Below are 19,516 nucleotides of genomic sequence, written 5' to 3' on the forward strand. Positions count from 1 at the left end.
AAAATGATACCGTTAAAAACTTCAGATCACGGTGCAAAAAATGAGCCCTCATACCGCCCCATACACGGAAAAATAAAAAAGTTATAGGGGTCAGAAGATGACAATTTTAAACGTATACATTTTTCTGCATGAAGTTATGATTTTTTCCAGAAGTGCGACAAATTCAAACCTGTATAAGTAGGGTATCATTTTAATCGTATGGACCTACAGAATACATATGAGGTGTCATTTTTACCGAAAAATGTACTACGTAGAAACGGAAGCCCCCAAAAGTTACAAAATGGCGTTTTTTTTTTCAATTTTGTCTCACAATGATTTTTTTTCCCGTTTCACCGTAGATTTTTGGGCACAATGACTGACGTCATTACAAAGTAGAATTGGTGGTGCAAAAAATAAGCCATCATATGGATTTTTAGGTGCAAAATTGAAAGAGTTATGATTTTTTAAAGGCAAGGAGCAAAAAACGAAAATGCAAAAACGGAAAAACCCCCGGTCCTTAAGGGGTTAAAGGGGTACTCTGGTGGAAAACTTTTTTTTTTTTTTTTTAAATCAACTGGTGCCAGAAAGTTAAACAGATTTATATATTACTTCTATAAAAAAAAAAAAAAAATCTTAATCCTTCCAGTACTTATTAGCTACTGAATACTACATAGGAAATTCTTTTCTTTTTGGAACACAGAGCTCTCTGCTGACATCATGACCACAGTGTTCTCTGCTGACATCTCTGTCCATTTTAGGAACTGTCCAGAGCAGCATATGTTTGCTATGGGAATTTTCTCCTACTCTGGACAGTTCTTAAAATGGACAGAGGTGTCAGCAGAGAGCACTGTGGTCATGATGTCAGCAGAGAGCACTGTGTTCCAAAAAGAAAATAATTTCCTATGTAGTATTCATCAGCTAATCAGTACTGGAATGATTAAGATTTTTTTAATAGAAGTAATTTGCAAATCTGTTTAACTTTATGGCACCAGTTGATAAAAAAAAAAAAAAAGAAAAAAGGTTTCCACCGGAGTACCTCTTTAAGACCACAGGTTTCTTCCATATAAGGTCTTTGCTCGAAGTCAGCATTGCTTCTCATCCCTACTACTAAGCAGCCATGAACCACTGGCCGGTATGCAGTAGGAGTCTGGTTTACCGATTTATCTCTTATGTACTTATATATCTGTTCAGTTACAGTATTGCTGTCCGGATCAATTGTGGTTTTATTGTATGTTTATTAATTCTGTTATAAATCATGCCTATGAATGGCCAATGATGTCACCATGACCCCGGGGTTGTTGCTGTATTTGCACCATTTTTTTAAATGGGAACTGGTGCTTACTGTACTATATATACCCCACCTATCACTGTCTGTTTTAATGACCCGAGAAAGAGGGGAAATGCCCCTCAAAACGCTTTGTTGTTGTCTGGTAATATATTAAAGGAATAGCTGCTTTTGATCATTGTTGAGCAATCTCCATTGCTGAATTCTTCATTAGCTGATACCCCGCAAGCAGGGCTCAAGTCCTGCAGGAACAGATGGGAATGGAGTTCCTGCACGTTTTCCACAGCAGAAAACACTGTTCCCATTAGCAGGAGTCCTGCAGGACCAGCCCTTGTGTGGACACCTTGGGTGAGTTTCCACACTTTTTTTTCCCCAGGACTTGACCCCTGCCCACAAGTGTCCTGTTTCTCCAGCAGTCCTTTGGTCTAAGTTGGTTCTCCTGCATCCGATGCCTTTCCGTGCTACATCCTGAATCATGGTTGGATATGGGCAGCCTCTTGTTCTCCTCTATTATGAACTGTAACATTTCCAGGTCATTGCGTTTTTCACTTCACACCTGCACATCATCCATTATTGGGCCACTGCACTTAGTGCATCTATTTATATATTTTTTTTCTTTAGCATTTATAGTCTTGTAAACCATTCTCTTCTCTGATACTAATATTGTTTAAAGGGGACATGGCATATAGTACCCCCCACTACTACCTACAAGAATTTAGTTTCATGCACAGTACAGATATATATTTTTTTCGATGTGTGCCCATAAAATGTTATAGGTACTTTGTTTTGTATACATACAAACAGTATATGACTGATTTAGAGGAAAAGTGGTGTGAACAGAGCCTGATAAATACCAAAGATACATTAAGAGATGCGCAAGTGATGTTAGTGATTGGCTGAGAGGGCATTTCCACTTGTCAGTGGAAGCAGAGGAGACCAGAACATAGTTATTTTTAAAGCAATTTTAAAGGAGTTCTCTAAACTAAAACTTTTAACCCCCGCTGTGCCCGGGCTGTAAAACTATACATAAGAAACTTTCAATTAAATGCCTACGATCCCCCGTTGTTCCGATATCGCCATCCCGTTCTCTGGTCCCGGTCTCTTCCACTTCCTGCGGGTCGGTGACTTCACTCTGCGCTCAGCCTATCAGCGGCCGCAGCAATGTCCCGCCGCGGCCGCTGATAGGCTGAGCGCAGAGTGAAGTCACCGTTGGAGTTGGAGAACTCCTTTAAAGGGGCCCCTGGCCCAAAGGATAGGGGATAAAATGTCAGATCGCCGCGGTCCCGCTGCTGGGGACCCCGGAGATCGCCGCTGCGGCACCCCGCCATCATTACTGCACAGAGCGAGAACGCTCTGCATGTAATGACGGGCGATACAGGGGCCGGAGCATCGTTACGTCATGGCTCCGCCCCTCATGACATCACGGCCCGTCCCCTTAATGCAAGTCTATGACTTGTATTGACGGGGATGGGCCGTGGCGTCACGAGGGGCGGAGCCATGACGTAACGATGCTCCGGCCCCTGTATTGCCCATCATTACATGCAGAGCGTTCTCGCTCTGCGCAGTAATGATAGAGGGGTGCTGCAGCGGCGATCTCCGGGGTCCCCAGCAGCGGGACCCCGGCGATCTGACATTTTATCCCCTATCCTTTGAATAGGGGATAAGATGTCTAGGGGCGGAGTACCCCTTTAAAGTTGGAATACCCCTTATAGCTTATACATGATTAAAGGGGTTGTATAATTATGCAAACACCCTTCAACAAACTATATTTAGTAAAGTAAGTTCCTTTGACATTGTCTTACATATTAACAGTTGTGTTCCATTGCATCCAGCATGCATTGGGGCAGTGTACACAGAGAAGGTTGGAAGACACATGCTCAGCATAAATTGTTTCAGTTCTGATGTATGAATAGTCAATAATGCCCACGCCTATGAGAACAACAGAGCTGAGATATGTTCTGTGCTCATCTGCTGCTCTTTCCTGTCCCACTGACAGCTTCTCTAGGTATGCTAGAACTCCCTCCATAGATAAGCAAGTACTTGCGTACACAGGGTTTCCTTATCAAGAGCAGATGTGCCAGATTTTGGCTGTCAGTGGAGGAGGATAGAGCAGTGTGTGAGCACAACAGATATGCAGGTTTGACAGAAGGGGGTTTGTAGAATTGTAGAATTACTTTTAGAATGAGACGAAAAGTGTATATATTTTGCGCAGCAGGAAAACAGGAAGAGCAATTGTCTAATAGGCACTTAGAATTATCCGTAATGGTATAGTGATTTTTATTTAAAATACCATGCAATATCCAAATAATAGTAATACTTTAACATTCTGTAGGGAATGGATGTTTAATAGCCATAGGCACATATCAAGTATAATGTTTTGCCTCTCTCTTGTACAAGCATGTAGTGTGTGAGAAGTCTATCTTTCTTGGCAGACTGATAGAACTCCCCTTTAATTATCCCAGTCTAAATAATCACACTATGAAAAATTTTCCTGTTGGCAGGTCTGGTTCTTTTTCTGTTATATATACTAGCACTGTCCATCTAGAAGTATTTAACTTGGTTTATAGGAATATCATAATTGCTTAGATGGAAACTATAGACTTTATGGTCTGCTATGTCTTACCTGTACATTGTTGTGAAGGGAGAGCGACTGACTGTGATAAGATGAAAACACTGCAGTTGCAGGAAAACTCAGACAGAAGGTTTTTTTTCTAACTATGGCCATTGTGTGAGATCTAAAAAAAGAATTATTTGCTTACCTTCAGCGCTTCCGCAGGGCTTCCAGTGTAATGGTCCGGTCCTCCGATGGGATCGTCTTCCTGAGCTGCAGTGTGACCGTCGTCCACAAAAGCACCCAGGCCCAGTATGTTATTCTGTAGCTCAGTGAATCGCTGACTACAGGGATGTCCTGAATCGGCCAGCGATCCCCTGAGCTGCATTATGACACATTAGGCCCTGGTGCTTCCATGGACTTTAGTTACATTGTAGCTGCAGAACGACTTATCATATTGGGGTACTGGACCAGAACAATAGAAGTACTGCAGAAGTGCTGGAGGTAAGTTAAAGAGGCACTCCGCCCCTAGACATCTTATCCTCTATCCAAAGAACAGGGGATAAGATGTCTGATCGTGTGGGTCCCGCAGCTGAGGACCCCTGGGATTTCGGTTGTGGCACCCCAGACATCCGGTGAACAGAGCAAACTTTGCTCTTTGCCAGATGACTGACGATGTGGGGTGGACGCTCCTGATGTCATGCCCCCTCCTATAGACTTGCATTGAGGGGGTATTGCTGTGACGTCACAAGAGGGGCGTGACCATGACATCACGAGCCTCCACCCTGCATCTCCAGTCATCTGGCACAGAGCAAAGTTTGCTAGGTTCACCGGATGTCTGGGGTGCCGCAATCAGACCCCCGTGATCAGACATCTTATCCCCTGTTCTTTGGATAGAGGATAAGATGTCTAGGTGTGGAGTAGCCCTTTAAGGTTTTTTTTTTTTATATCCCACACAATGGCCATAGTTAGAAAAAATACCTTCTGTCTGAGTTCTTCTTCAGCTGCAGTCTTTTTAAGTTATCACAGTCAGCCGACAGCAGCTCTCCCTTCTTGATCCTTTAATAAATATGCATTTAGATTGAGAACCACAGCTATATTTCCAGGACCACCATCTAGGTATGAAGTGCTGAGGCAAACAAATCAATAAGTGGCACTAGCATTAAAGTTGTTATCTGTAGGAGACTAAAGGTTGCATATTTCACCATTCCATATTCATGGTATCTAACTGTTTATTCTAACACTTCCCTGACCTCTGTAGCAATGATCTTTTGAATAAAATGTGACATAAGTCTGTTTTGGATTGACAATAATAAGTCAAGCATATTCAAAATATTGAGTTCCAATTATTTTTTAGGCTTTGCCTGAATGGCATGAGAGAGGCTCACTATAAGTACCTTGCTTTTGGAAAATTGGCAGGTGGAAAGTGTATAGGCCACATACTGTGCGGTCTATGCCCACCCAGTTAGTACAGTAAAAATATACTCTCTGCAGTATAGTATATATATTGTTTTAACTTCAGTATGATCTCCTGCAGTTTTGTTTATTAGTAACTGTTGCAAAGTCATGTCTAAAATGCTACGGGGGGAACTAACATCACAAAAATGTATTGTCTTTATAATTTAAGAATCAGAGCACTTTTGCCAAGATCAACACTGTCCACAGCCTATTGACCCAACATTGATGAAATGTATGAAATTCCTATTTTCCCATATGTGTCCCAGACCAGATGGAAGGTAATTATTTTAATACAGGTGGGGCTACCTGATTATGATAGATTTGTGTCTAGCTAGTTTTTGTTATTTTAACTTTCACTACGTGAGAAATTTTCTTCTACAGTTTAACAGCCAAGTATAGATTTACCTCCAGCACTGAAATCATACCGCTTCTCATCCTCCCTTTATTTTATCACGAAAACAGTCTGTGGAAAATAGCAATATGACATTTGCTCCTCATCTTTTAACTAAACTTCCAGTATCAGTGCTGTTTTTTCACCACAAAAGAAAATCCATTGTCACAGGATATTATGTAATGTTTTCATAGGAGGAAACATATGTCTCGGTAAACTGCTAGATTCCCCATTGTAAACTGTAAAGTAATCTTAAATATATCTAAAACCTGTATGATCTGGGTGAAATTAATGTTTGGTAGGTAGAAAAGTAGGTAATTGCATATCATACTGTCTAAGGCCCCATTCACGCTATGAAAAATCTGAAGATATTCTGTGTGGACTCCTATTGATTTCCCATTGATTTCATTAGGAATTCCGCTGCTCAGTTCCCACATTGGAAGTTCTGCAACAGAAAGAGGAATTGGATTCTGGGGGAAGATTGGATATATTCAATCTCCCAGGGGAATCTGCCAATTAGACAGCTCTTATATTTGTTCCAAATTGCCATAGATGTATGCATTGATTTCGGATAATTTTCAATGCTACAAATCCATTGAGGACATTTTCTGAATTTCAATGTACCCCAAAGGTGGTCATACACTTTCAAAAGATGTTTGTTGTTCAGCTGAAAGCTTTCTCTCCCAACCTCCCCATACACATACACATTCATCAGGGCTAAACATAATGCCCTCTATGAAGGGGTACCTGGACAACAGCTTATTTATACCAGAACAATAGAGTTGGCAATTGAAATTCATGCCTTACCCGTTTAGTTTCAGGAATGAACAGACTAAAGATGGCTATACCTATTTCATAACTGTTGGCTGAACATTCATTCAGCTCAGATGAATTTACTGCTGTAAAGCCCTCAACTAACAGCAGTTATCTAACATAAGGACTGTAACACTCACGTTTCAGCAGACAGGAACACCGGTGGATGTGGATCCGCTGGAGCTGTGTCGCAGATGAAGTGAGCCGTGCCAGGGAGCAGAGTCTAAGATGCCGCTGGTTTTCACCAGAGCCCACTGCAATGTGGGACGGTCTTGCTGCGGCCGGCGGCACCTAGGTTGCTACCCCTGGCACAACTCGACTACACAGGCAGCTGAGATGATGCGAGGTACAGAAGGGATGAGAAACAAAAATGTAGCCAGCACCTAGCCCAATACACGGGTGCACGCTGTTGTGGCAAGTACAAGACATGTAAAAAAAAAGAAAGAAAATGGCAGCAGCACACTTGGTCAACAAAATGGAGGCTCTTAGCACACTTTTTGATCAAAACGTGTCCCCCATCCACCACGTGGAGGTGGCCTCATATAGGATGGGACCCTAACATTCACTCACCTCAGGCTGGGCGACATGCTGGATCCACTAACAACCTAAAACCACCTCCTGTGAAATAGGGGAGGGGATGCTCGGCTACAGAGGGAGCCACTCCCCCCCATGTTGCACAGCAAAAACAAAATGAAACAAAAATGTAGCCAGCACCAAGCCCAATACACGGGTGCATTCTGCTGTGGCAAGGACAAGACATGTAAAAAAAAAAGAAAGAATATGGCAGCAGCACACTTGGTCAACAAAATGGAGGCTCTTAGCGCACTTTTTGATCAAAATGCGTCCCCCATCCTCCACATGGAGGTGGCCTCATATAGGATGGGACCCTAACATTCACTCACCTCAGAAGGGATGAGGCAGGACATAGTCTGGATAGCAGAAGGTCAGGGCAGGCAGCACAGGTGCGTAGTCAGGGGACGGAGCAGGAGGTCAAAAGGCAGGCAGCAAAGGAGCAAGGTCAGGTCACGGAGCTAAGGATCAGGAACACGGCAAGACAACTAACGGGTACGCTTTCTCTTAGGCACTGGGGCAACAAAGATCCATCAGGGAAGTGTGGGAGGAGCAGGAACTTATAACTGAGGACACAGGTGAATTCACTAATTAAGGTGTACTAATTAACCCCTTAAGGGCCAAGGGCGTAAACTTACGCCCTTGGTCCCGCCCCCGTGATATAACGCGGGGTTACACGGTAACCCCGGATCATATCACGGCGGGCCCGGCGCCACTCAAAGCTGAGCCGCGCGGCTAAAAGTGAAAGTAAAATGTGCCGGTTAGCTCAGGGAGCTGTTCGGGATTGCTGTGGTAAAATCGCGGCATCCCGAACAGCTATACTTCAGGAGGAAGGTCTCTTACCTTGCTTCCTGAAGTCCGATCGCCGATTGAATGATTCAAGCCTGAGATCCAGGCTTGAGCATTCAATCGCCGAAAACACTGATTGATGCATTCCTAAGGAGATGCATCAATCATTGTTAAAGATCAGTACATGCAATGCTATAGCCCCCCCTAGGGGCTATAATATGGCATAAGAAAAGTGTAAAAAAAAATCACTAACCCTTTCAATGATCCCTTCCCCTAATAAAAGTTTGAATCACCCGGCATTTCCAAGAATAAATAAAAAAACAGTGTAAATAAAAATAAACATATGTAGTATCGGCGCGTGCGGAAATGTCCGAATTATAAAAATATACCACTTTTTAAACCGCACGTTCAATGGCGTACGCGCAAAAAATTCCAAAGTCCAAAATAGCATATTTTTGGTCACTTTTTATATCATGAAAAGATGAATAAAAAGCGATCATAAAGTCCGATCAATGCAATGCAAATAGTACCGACAAAAACTTCAGATCACGGCGCAAAAAATTTGCCCTCAAAGCCCCCTGAACATGGAAAAATAAAAAAGTTATAGGGCTCAGAAAATGACAATTTTAAACATACATTTTCCTGCATGTATTTATAATTTTGTTTTCAGTAGTAATACAAAATCAAACCTATACAAGTAGGGTATCATTTTAACTGTATGGACCTAGAGAATAAAGATAAGGTGTCATTTTTACCGAAAAATGTACTACGTAAAAAACGGAAGCCCCTACAAAATGGCATTTTTTTTTCAATTTTGTCGCACAATGATTTTTTCCCCATTTCGCCGTAGATTTTTGGGTAAAATGACTGATGTCATTACAAAGTAGAATTGGTGGCGCAAAAGATAAGCCATGATATAGAATTTTAAGTGAAAATTTTAAAGAGTTATGATTTTTTTAAGTTAAGGAGGAAAAATTGAAAATGAAAAAACGGAAAAAGCCCCAGTCCTTAAGGGGTTAAGGTGTACCGTTCTCGCAGCCCCAACGCGGGGCTGCGAGAACGGAAGGGACAGGGAGGTGAGTGACGGGCGCATGCGGGCACGTCCTGTGATGCAAATCTCAGCCCCGTCGGCAGCGGGGACATGTCAAGAGAGCGCACACGGCCAGCGAGTCTGGCTGCAGCGCTGATATTATATGGACAACTTTTGCACAAAATCCTCTCTTTACAATTATAACATAGGAGAGTAAGCAGAAAAATCTAATCCCCTGCATATGCTGTACCTACCTGTACATTAAACAGGATATAGGACAATGCTCTGTCATTGGAGGAAGGTTGTGATAACCAGTATGTCTAACCAGCCCCCTCCTCTCTTCATTTGGTAAGAACAGACTGTCCCATATTATTCTGATCACTCCTGCCTGTAAAGAAAGTGAGTCAGGTAATAGCTATTAGAGATGAGCGAATTTTTGAAAAATATTTCCAAATTTTTCCAAAATTTGTTTCGGTCCAAATTTATTTGCGGTGAATCGCTATTAAAAACAGCTATTTCTGGCCTAAAGAGAGCCTCAATAGGGGTGTAGAACACTTTGCCTTGCTATATCACGCATAGGGTGTGTGCTGGGTTAGTGACATAATACTGTTATTCAGTATGACATGCAGATTCTTTAGGAAATGTTCCTCATGCCATGAGAATGTAGTGACAAGAGTTACCTTCCATTCTTGACTTCTTACCTGGCTTTTATGTATAGCAATTATTTATTTAAATTATATTAAATATTATTTACCATTTTACAAGTCACTTTTCATGAATTATAAAACGTCTTTAAACAAAGTCTGCAAACTACAAGGCTCTTATAACAGCGATCTTATAAATGCTAAACAATATTACATGATGTACATTACAGACAGAGCTGTAACTAGCTTTTTTTGCTCCTGAGGCAAGAACAGAAAATAACAGTGATCTTATAAGTGCTGAACATTGTTACATGATGTGCACTGTAGACAGAGCTGTAGCTAGCTCTTTTTGCTCCTGATTCGAGAACAGAAAATTGTGCCCCCTCCCCCATTTTGGCTTGGGGCACCCCTTGGAAAATGCTCCTGAGGCGAGAACAGAGCTGCTCCACAGGAGAGGGAGGATACATGAGGATTGGAGCTGCAGTATCACCCGTACCGGCACTGCACACAGACTTCCCTCCCACCTGACCTGCACTCCTGTGACTCACAGGTGCGCAGGACTGGGCAGAAAAATCAAAAAATGTTAGTGCCATATTCACCACCAGAGTTTCCTGGCTCCCTGGTTGGGAATTAATGTAATGTGTGCTGGACCCCCCTTGCGACCCCTTGCAACAGGAGATCGCCTCACTTGCCTCATCAGAGCTACAGCCATGATTACAGAACATACAAGTGCATAAAACACAAACTTCAAAAAACACTAAAATCTGTGATAAAAGTGCTATAAAAAAGAGGCAGTATTATATGTGACAAGGTCATCAAGAGTGGATTTAAAAAGGGGGGCAGTTTAAGTTGTAGAAATTTCTGCAACAGTCCATTCCATAAACTTGAGTGAGGGGAACTCTGAGGACAATGCGCTCCAGTACGCTTAAAACAGTATTTGTCTACAACACCAGCAGGTGGTGTGTACTTTTGGCTGGCCTTTCTCAGTATCTAGGCCTTTAAAGGGGTTCTCCGGTGCTTACACATCTTATCCCCTATCCAAAGGATAGGGGATAAGATGCCTGATCGTGGGAGTCCTGCGCCCGGTGGTCACCCGTAATCAGACCCGGAGCGAACACGCTCCGGGGACTGATTACAAACGGAATGCCGCGTGCATGATCATGGGCGTCCCCAGTGGCGGGACTCCCGCCATCAGGCATCTTATCCCCTATCCTTTGGATAGGATATAAGATGTGTAAGCACCGGAGAACCCCTTTAAGACTTTAACAGGAACAAAATAGTACACCACTTAAAAGTACATATGTGATATGCACTTATGAGGGGAGGACAGTGCGCTCCAGTACACTTAAAAAAGTATTTGTGTACAACACCAGCGGGTGTGTACATTTTACTGGCCTTTCACAGTATCTAGGCCCTTAAGACTTTAACAGGAACATAATAGTACACCACTTAGATGTATGTATGTGGTATGCACTTATGAGGGGAGGACAGTGCGCTCCAGTACGCTTAAAACAGTATTTGTGTTCAATACCAACCGGTGTGTACTTTTTGGCTGGCCTTTCACAGTATCTAGGTCCTTAGGACTTTAACAGGAACAAAATAGTATACCATTTAGATGTACGTATGTGGTATGCACTTATGAGGGGAGGAGAATGCACTCCAGTACGCTTAAAAAGTATTTACACACCATTGCTGCAGCACACAGTCTCTTTGTACTACACCCAAAATTGCACTTTCTCTCTCAATCTCACTCCCTTCCCTATCAGTTCTTCTAGGCAGTATTTGTTATTGTGCTGGTGTTCTGTGCAACACACTGCTCTCTGTCCTTCTCTGTAATAGAAGTGGCTGCAAGATGGCTGCCGATTTATATAGGGCTGTGACATCACAGGGGTGGCTGGCTGCATGCTGCATGTGATTCAGGGTCATACCGCCTACCCTTGTTCCTGCTTTCCCAGGATTCCTTGACCCAAGTCCTCACTTCTGGATCTGCCATTTTAGATGCCCTGGAGCCTGGACCGCACTAAATGGAGTTTAATGAAGTGAATCACGGTGATATTCGCATTAATTGCGAATTGAATTTTTCCTGAAATTTGTAACGAATTCGGATTCGTCAGATTCGATTCGCTCATCCCTAATAGATATGTATCAGAGAGCTGTTGTAAGTGCAACTCCTTTATGTAAGGTACCATTATAAAAGGTGGCTCTTTGATTCAAGTATTAATTGTTCCTTTGTCAGACTTAACATTGCACTTAACTAAGCAAAAGCCCAGAGGAGTTTATATGAATAGCCCTAAAGAATTTGAGTTTTTCATATCTGAAAGATTCATTTATTCAGGCTGAACTTTGATGCAACTGGTTGAAAGATTTGGAGTTTAATCCTCTATTAACCGACATTTAAGTTAACTTCAATTAAATTGGGTTTATGTTTTTGAGGTATTTTAAATTGACATCTTGGATCAAGTAGACAAAAAGTGAAATTATAGAATAAGCGATTCATTGCAAATAGGGTGTTATGACATTGTTTCAAATCATTGTAGCATAGCCTCTAGATATACTTAGTGTATGTTTTCTTTTTATGTTTACTTAGAAAAATAGACTGGCTGCAATTATAATACTTCCTAACCTAGCTATGTCAAAGAATTAGAATCAAAATCAATAAATTAGTAAATAAAACAAAGTAGAAGAAAAAAAAATGGTTTAAAAAGTCTATTGTTAGTATGGTAATGGACAAGTTTAATAATTTTGAGGCCAGACTTTGGTTATTAAGAGATGGGGGGGAAAAAAAAAACAACTTAATTTGCTTCCCTTTCGGCATGTAAACATCGGGTATGTCTATAGACTAGGCTTCAATAATATTTTATCTGTAGAGAAGCTTCCTTACAAAGCCAAGTCAATCACTGCAACCGGAGTGACATACTGGGATGTGAACCAGGAACAGATGATCACCAATAACAGCAGAGACAGATGCATGGCCATAAACTTCTGATACTGTATCAATGATGAATAGTAGTGCAAGAGGGGTTACTTTAGGACAAACAACCGTGTCAGGTCAATAGACAGGTTTGACTTGCAGGGCTGTTTGAAGGAATTTGGGGGCCCCAAGCAAAATGGACATGAAGCCCCCCCCCCCTTGAGGCCCCCACATTAGGTGCAACAGAGTTCCCCCCCACATTAGGTGCAGCAGAGTTCCCCCCCACATTAGGTGCAGCAGAGTTCCCCCCCCACATTAGGTGCAGCAGAGTTCCCCCCCCCACATTAGGTGCAGCAGAGTTCCCCCCCCCCCCACATTAGGTGCAGCAGAGTTCCCCCCACATTAGGTGCAGCAGAGTTCCCCCCACATTAGGTGCAGCAGAGTTCCCCCCACATTAGGTGCAGCAGTGTTCCCCCCACATTAGGTGCAGCAGTGTTCCCCCCCACATTAGGTGCAGCAGTGTTCCCCCCCACATTAGGTAGGCAGTGTTCCCCACAGACATACAGCCTCAAGCCATATACAGTGTGTGGCTGGAGGCTGTATGCCTTTGTACTGCCCAACTTCAGTGCTCCAATCACCGCTCCTCCAGTCCTGCCATAGCAGCGGTGGTCGGAACACTGAAGATAAACTCCCGCTGGTCACTTACCAAGCTGGCCATCGCACGTCTTCCTCCTCCTCGATGCTCTGGTCTTCTGCGCCTCCGTTGCTATGGGTGCACGCATGGGACGTCAGTGATGTCCCTGCATTTTTAAACTTAACGCAGGGCCGCAGAGAGTTAACGGGGGCATCCCTGGGTCCCGAAAACATCTTTCGGGACACAGGGATGTCCTTAATAGTGATGAGGGGAATTGCCCCATTGCTAAAGGATGGGCAAGCACCGGCTCTGCTCGGGGCTCCGGGCCAGCTCGGAGCCCCAAGCAATTGTTTGGTTTGCCTGTCCTGTAGCGAGGGGCCTATTGACTTGTGATACCTAAATTACATTGTCATTTGCCATTCTGCTGTCTAGCCCTATGGAACATATTTGTCCAATTACTTCTAAAATATAACTTAGTTTGGTCCTGTCTTATAATTTTATGATTCTATGAGACTTTCCTGCTCTGACTAGAACTTGACCACCTGTGACAAGCTCCCAATTAAATTTTTACCATTGGTATCTGCAAACGGTTGTGTGAATGTTAAATATTTACATAGTTACTACACATAGTTGATAAGGTTGAAAAAATATGCAGGTTCTTAAGGTCCAGTCTATAATCCTACCATTTTGATCCAGAGAAAGACTAAAACCCCTATGAGGGGGATATCCAGTGCCTCTCGATTGGTTAAAAAAAAATACCATATTGAATCAACCATCACAACATTATGTGTCAGAGAATTCTATAGTCTCACTGCTGTTACAGTAAAGAATCCCTGTCTGTGATGATGGTGAAACCTTCTTTCCTCCAGACATAGAGGATGCCCCCTTATCATGGTTACTGACCTAAGTATCAAAAGATCACTAAAAAGATCTCTGTACTGTCCATTCTTATATTTGTGCATAGTCATCAAATCCCTCCCAAGATGTCTTTATTTAAACTAAACAACCCTTAGTGATAATCTTTGGTACTCCATTAGGAATGATGACTACATCAGTGTTGTTTCACTAATAATCACCCTCAGAATTCTAATTAGCCATTTACACATATTTACCCTAGTTCCAGCATTCACCTTTTATGTACTTTTTATGTGACACAGTATCAAACGTATTTTAATAGTCCAGATATGAGATCCACAGCCTTACCAAGGTCCATTCTAGAACTGACCTCCTCATACATTCAAATCTGAAGTCTGACAATGCCGAACCCTCAAGAACCCCTTCTAATGCTTTGTGTATGCTGGCACTTCATAAACCACTGCTGATAATGCGTTACAAGGTTAAGGTCTCTTCTAGCATCTTTCTCTCTTAGCTGTTATTACCTCATTACTGAGAAAAACATCCCCTGACCCGTCCTGTACAAGGAACAACCGAAATGTTTCTAATCTCATGTTCACTCTAAACACTTGGTCTACTGTCACCTCATCACCTATCTCCCTGCTGACTCCTTTCTCAAGCCTTTATAATCTGGTTTCAACACTTTACACTCTACAGAAACTGCTCTCACTAAAGTGTCAAGTGATCTCTCGATGGCTGGAACTCACATTGTCTATGCTTGTTGATTCTTCTGGATATCTCAACTACAATTGTCACTGTAGATCACAAACATCTGCTCAAAGTTATTCATTCTATTGGCCTAAAATAAACTATTCTTTCTTGTTTTCTTGAACAGCTTGTAAAGTGTATTATTTTCTGGTTCTACTTACTGTTGGGATTTCCCAGAGAGCAGTCTTAGGTAGTCTCCCCTTTTCTCTCTATACAGCCCTCATTGGGCTATTTATCAGCAGATTTGGTGTTCAGTCCCATTTCTACATTAACGCCCCCCAACACTACTACAGAACACCCGCGCTTGTCTTGTTACCTTCCCTAACATATGTCCTGTTTCTATCTGAAACTAGGTAAAAAAAACTAAGCTTCTTGGGGCGGGGAGGGGATTTATCATGTTATTTATGTAGGTTTTGGCAAAACATTTTAGTACTTTTTGAGCTAATGCTTATTTGTGTATAGCGCAAAAAATGAGAGCATTGTGCAAAAAAACTTTCTAGTCAAGACATTGATTAATACCACACTTTGTGTTTCTGGTATCTACTCACCTACCGAAACGTGATGTTTCCTTTTCAGTGTATAGTATGACCATAGCTCTTAGGTTTCATAATGGGGTCATGTTAGACTTAGATCTGTCGTTCACTGACAATATTCTATCATTTGCGCATCATGTTCATCAATCTCCAATACTCTCCAGAATTCACCCTCTTTATATGGTGGAACAAGCTAAAACTCTTATGTTTGCTCTCTTTCATTACTGTAACTCATTGCTAATAAGTATTTTCTTCTCCAAACTCTTCCTGCATTGGTTATACCATTTGCTTTAGAATAAAATGTCAGATTTTACCTACAAAGCTCCCCACAGTGTTCTCTCTCCGAGTCAACCCTCATTTCTCTATACCATCCTACCACTGCTTTACATTTTGCACAGATCTAAGATAAGCATTGTCCATAATATGAACCTCCCAGGCTTTCTGTTACTCCCTAAAATCTGATTCCATCTGTATATGCATTTTAATTAATATGGTCACTTGCCTTATAATTATTCATAACTGATATTTTTTGTATGGATAATGTGCATTTTCATATTTTGGCTTGAAAATAATGCAGCAATAGACAAAACATAAAGAGCAGGTGAGATTAGTTGGAAACACTATATGCAGAGTTATTTCATGTTTGTGTGTAAGCTGATGTGATCGACGCTGACAGATAATGGCAAACAAGAGTTGTCAGGCAATTTTGCTAATGGATGACTAACTCTTCCCTTCAATTACTGATCAGCTTTCCCCCTGAAATGGCAGGTGTCATCATAAAAATTCTTACTTTTATAAAATATTTTGTCACTTTTGAACTTAGGATTTGTTCCTACTTGAAATATTTTTTATGTTTTAGATCTAGACTTGTTAGTACCTTTTGCCCCATCATGTTAAAAGCAGCATTACTGTCATGATGAAAATGTTTTGGCCATCACATTAAATCCCACATTGATGCAGCAATACAAACACTGTTTAGTCTTGTTTTACTAATATGTGTTTTTATATTGGAGAATAAGTAATCTTAAATGTAGATGTAAATGTTCTGTACATTTCCTATCTTACTACACCTCTGTTAAACAAAGCTTCTTTATTCATAACTGTCGGAAACATATGTGAACTGAAATGTAATTAATTACATTTTTTTAACATTTAAAGGGGTACTCCGGTGGAAAACCATTTTCTTTAAAAAAAAAATCATCTGTTGCCAGTAAGTTAAACAGATTTGTAAATTACTTCTATTTAAAACTCCTAATCATTCCAGTACTTATCAACTGCTGTATGCTCCACAGGAAGTTTTCTTTTTGAATTTATTTTCTGTCTGACCACAGTGCTCTCTGCTGACACCTCTGTCCATGTCAGGAACTGTCCAGAGCAGGAGAGGTTTGTTATTGGGAATTGTTCCTACTCTGGACTGTTCTTGACATGGATAGAGGTGTCAGCAGAGAGCACTGTGGTCAGACAGAAGAGAACTATACAACTTCCTCTGTAGTATACATCAGCTGATAAGTACTGGAACGATTATGATTTTTAAATAGAAGTAATTTACAAATCTGTTAAACTTTTTGGCACCAGTTGATTTAAAAAGAAATCATTTTCCACCAGAGTACCCCTTTAAATACTTCACCGAAAATATGCTATCTAGAGTTACATCACAGTTACTATTTTGGACAATTTTAATGTTTAAGTTCTTTTATGTAAAATACTTGAATCAAAAGCTTTGTTTAAAAAAAAAAAAAATTCAAATGTCATAGAGACATGTCAAAAGGTTTTATCAGTAGGAGTTTGGATGCTAAACCCCCCACTTATCGCTACAATCATTAAGGAGAAGCATGTGGGTCTGCGTGTCCTTTCTGATGTGAGCATACTAAACATGGGTTTATAGAAAGATAATGGAGCCCATCTTCAGTAAGAGTGCAACAGCAAGGAGAAGCAGCTCTCAGCATTGAGCATTTCCTTGTTGATTTTAGCGATTGTGGGGGGTTCAGATATTGATGTAAACTTTTGACATTTCACAGTTTCAGATTCAAAAACTTTTCATATGTTGTACATCTTGGCAAAAAATTTACCTTTTTAATATACTTCATAAGAAAATTGTATTTCCTTTTTATAGAAATCATGTCTTATAAAAAAAAACACCCCATACCATCCAGACCATAATCCTGTCTTGCTGCAGCATCATATTTGTATATGCTGAAGCACAGGCATGGACAAAGTCTAGTAAGTGATGGTGGGACTAGAACTCCTCTGTGCACACTCCTTTCCTATAAGCCTATAGCCTGCAAAAAAGGGAGAAGGGGGTTTCAGAGCAGCTTGCAGGGATTGGATGGAAAGAACCAGCGCTCAGGGAGTAAGCTGAACCATGCAGAGTGAGGACATGCCCCCTCCAAAGCAAATAATGACAAAGCAAGTGTGCATCAGATATGATGTATTTGTGAGAGAAATACAGGTGCTAGACACATAAAACTTATATGTACATAATCAGGATTAGGTAGTGAGCAACATATATATATATATATATATATATTTATATATATATATATATATATATATATATATATATATATATATATATATGGGATATGACAGGTACACTTTAAGGATAGAAAAACAGATTTCAATGAGGAAAATATTCAGCCAGCTAGTTTGGCTGACCTTAATCTGATGTATGTGCCCATTATTAGGATTATCACAAAATGTGATATGATAAAAAGAAACATTAAAAATGTGCCAGTACTCAATAAGGATTTCACACTTAATAGTTAATTTCAGTATTTGCTACTGTGTTAGGTAATGGTTAGCCTCAGTATGTTTATAAATATATAACTAAAAATATTTAGTGTGTTATATTTATATTCCCAAAGCAGTTCAGTTTTACATACTGTATAGAAACTGAGTAGCAGAAAGTTACAACCATATTTTAATAATAATTCTGCATATGTGGAAAAGGAAAGAATGAACATGTAATAGGAAAAAAATATATAAAAAGGTCTCTGTTTTCCTCATTAGTCTGCAAAGAATTCAGTGTCTGTATCCCCTTTGTGTTAAATTATTTAGGACCAGGCAGAAACCACTTAAACTCTGCTAGACATTAATGCATTTAGTTTGGTGCAAGGGACAAATAAAGCCAGTAGAGTTTTGGTATTCTCAGTATATACCGTATATACTCGAGTATAAGCCGAGTTTTTCAGCACGATTTTTCGTGCTGAAAATGCCCCCCTCGGCTTATACTCGAGTGAACTCTCTGCCTGTCAATCCCTTCATCAGTGGTCTTCAACCAGCAGACCTCCAGATGTTGCAAACTTACAACTCCCAGCATGCAGGTTGAAGACCACTGCGGCCTTCCTCATGATTCGTTCATGCGCAACGTCCTTGTGCATCGTCGTCAAGGCAACGTCACTAGTCATGGGCCGGGCCCGAAGCGCAGAGAAGAAGCCCCCCCCCTGTGAAAATGGACATCCCGCAACGACTAATCCTCCCCACCGGACGGTCCCTGCAGCATAGATGGCCCGGACCAGCTCACCCTAACTTCCCGCCGAGGGGAGGTGAGTACAAAACAAAAGGGGGGGGGGGCTGGATGATGATGAAGGCCACAGTGGTCTTCAACCTGCGGACCTCCAGAGGTTTCAAAACTACAACACCCAGCATGCCTGGACAGCTGATTGCTGTCCGGGCATGCTGGGAGTTGTAGTTTTGCAACATCTGGAGGTCTGCAGGTTGAAGACCACTGATGAAGCGATTGACAGGCGGTGATGATGAAGGGAGGGGGGTGATGACGAAGGCTGCAGTGGTCTTCAACCTGCGGACCTCCAGAGGTTTCAAAACTACAACACCCAGCATGCCCGGACAGCCAATGGCTGTCTGGGCATGCTGGGAGTTGTAGTTTTGCAACATCTGGAGGTCCACAGGTTGAAGACCACTGATGAAGGGATTGACAGGCGGTGATGATGAAGGGGGGGATTATTACGGGGGTCTGAATGATTACATGGGAGGATGATGTATTTCCCACCCTAGGCTTATAGTCGAGTGAATAACTTTTCCTGTTTTTTGGGGGTAAAATTAGGGGCCTTGGCTTATATTCGTGTCGGCTTATACTCGAGTATATACGGTAGGTGAATTTGATGAATATCATTGGAAACTTCTCTTTGGAAACTTCTTTGTGGCTGTTTAGCTGTTATAGATCTCTTGTACATTACATAATGGCCAGATTTCTGAGTGAAGTCAAAGATCATGGAAGGAGGAGGAATAAATAGACACTTCTGTGCTATTTTGGGACAGCCGATCAAGATATTTGTTGAGAGTGGTCAACCAATGGAATCTAGCTAT

General features: G+C 41.5%; 1 protein-coding gene across 3 annotated transcripts in view; it reads left to right on the forward strand.

Moving 5' to 3' along the window:
• SEMA3D (semaphorin 3D) overlaps positions 1-19,516 on the forward strand; it is a 172,157-nt gene that overhangs the window by 24,649 nt on the left and 127,992 nt on the right. The window contains exon 1 of one of the 3 annotated variants that reach the window (XM_056573395.1): positions 18,613-18,735. The exons of the other annotated variants lie outside the window; for them this stretch is intronic. Coding sequence (XP_056429370.1) covers positions 18,642-18,735 — 94 coding nt within the window. The 5' untranslated portion in view covers positions 18,613-18,641. Of the gene's footprint in view, positions 1-18,612; positions 18,736-19,516 lie in introns of those variants that run through there. 3 annotated transcript variants of the gene reach the window in all.

Source organism: Hyla sarda, chromosome 4, assembly GCF_029499605.1.
Source record: "Hyla sarda isolate aHylSar1 chromosome 4, aHylSar1.hap1, whole genome shotgun sequence".
Taxonomy (NCBI): domain Eukaryota; kingdom Metazoa; phylum Chordata; class Amphibia; order Anura; family Hylidae; genus Hyla; species Hyla sarda.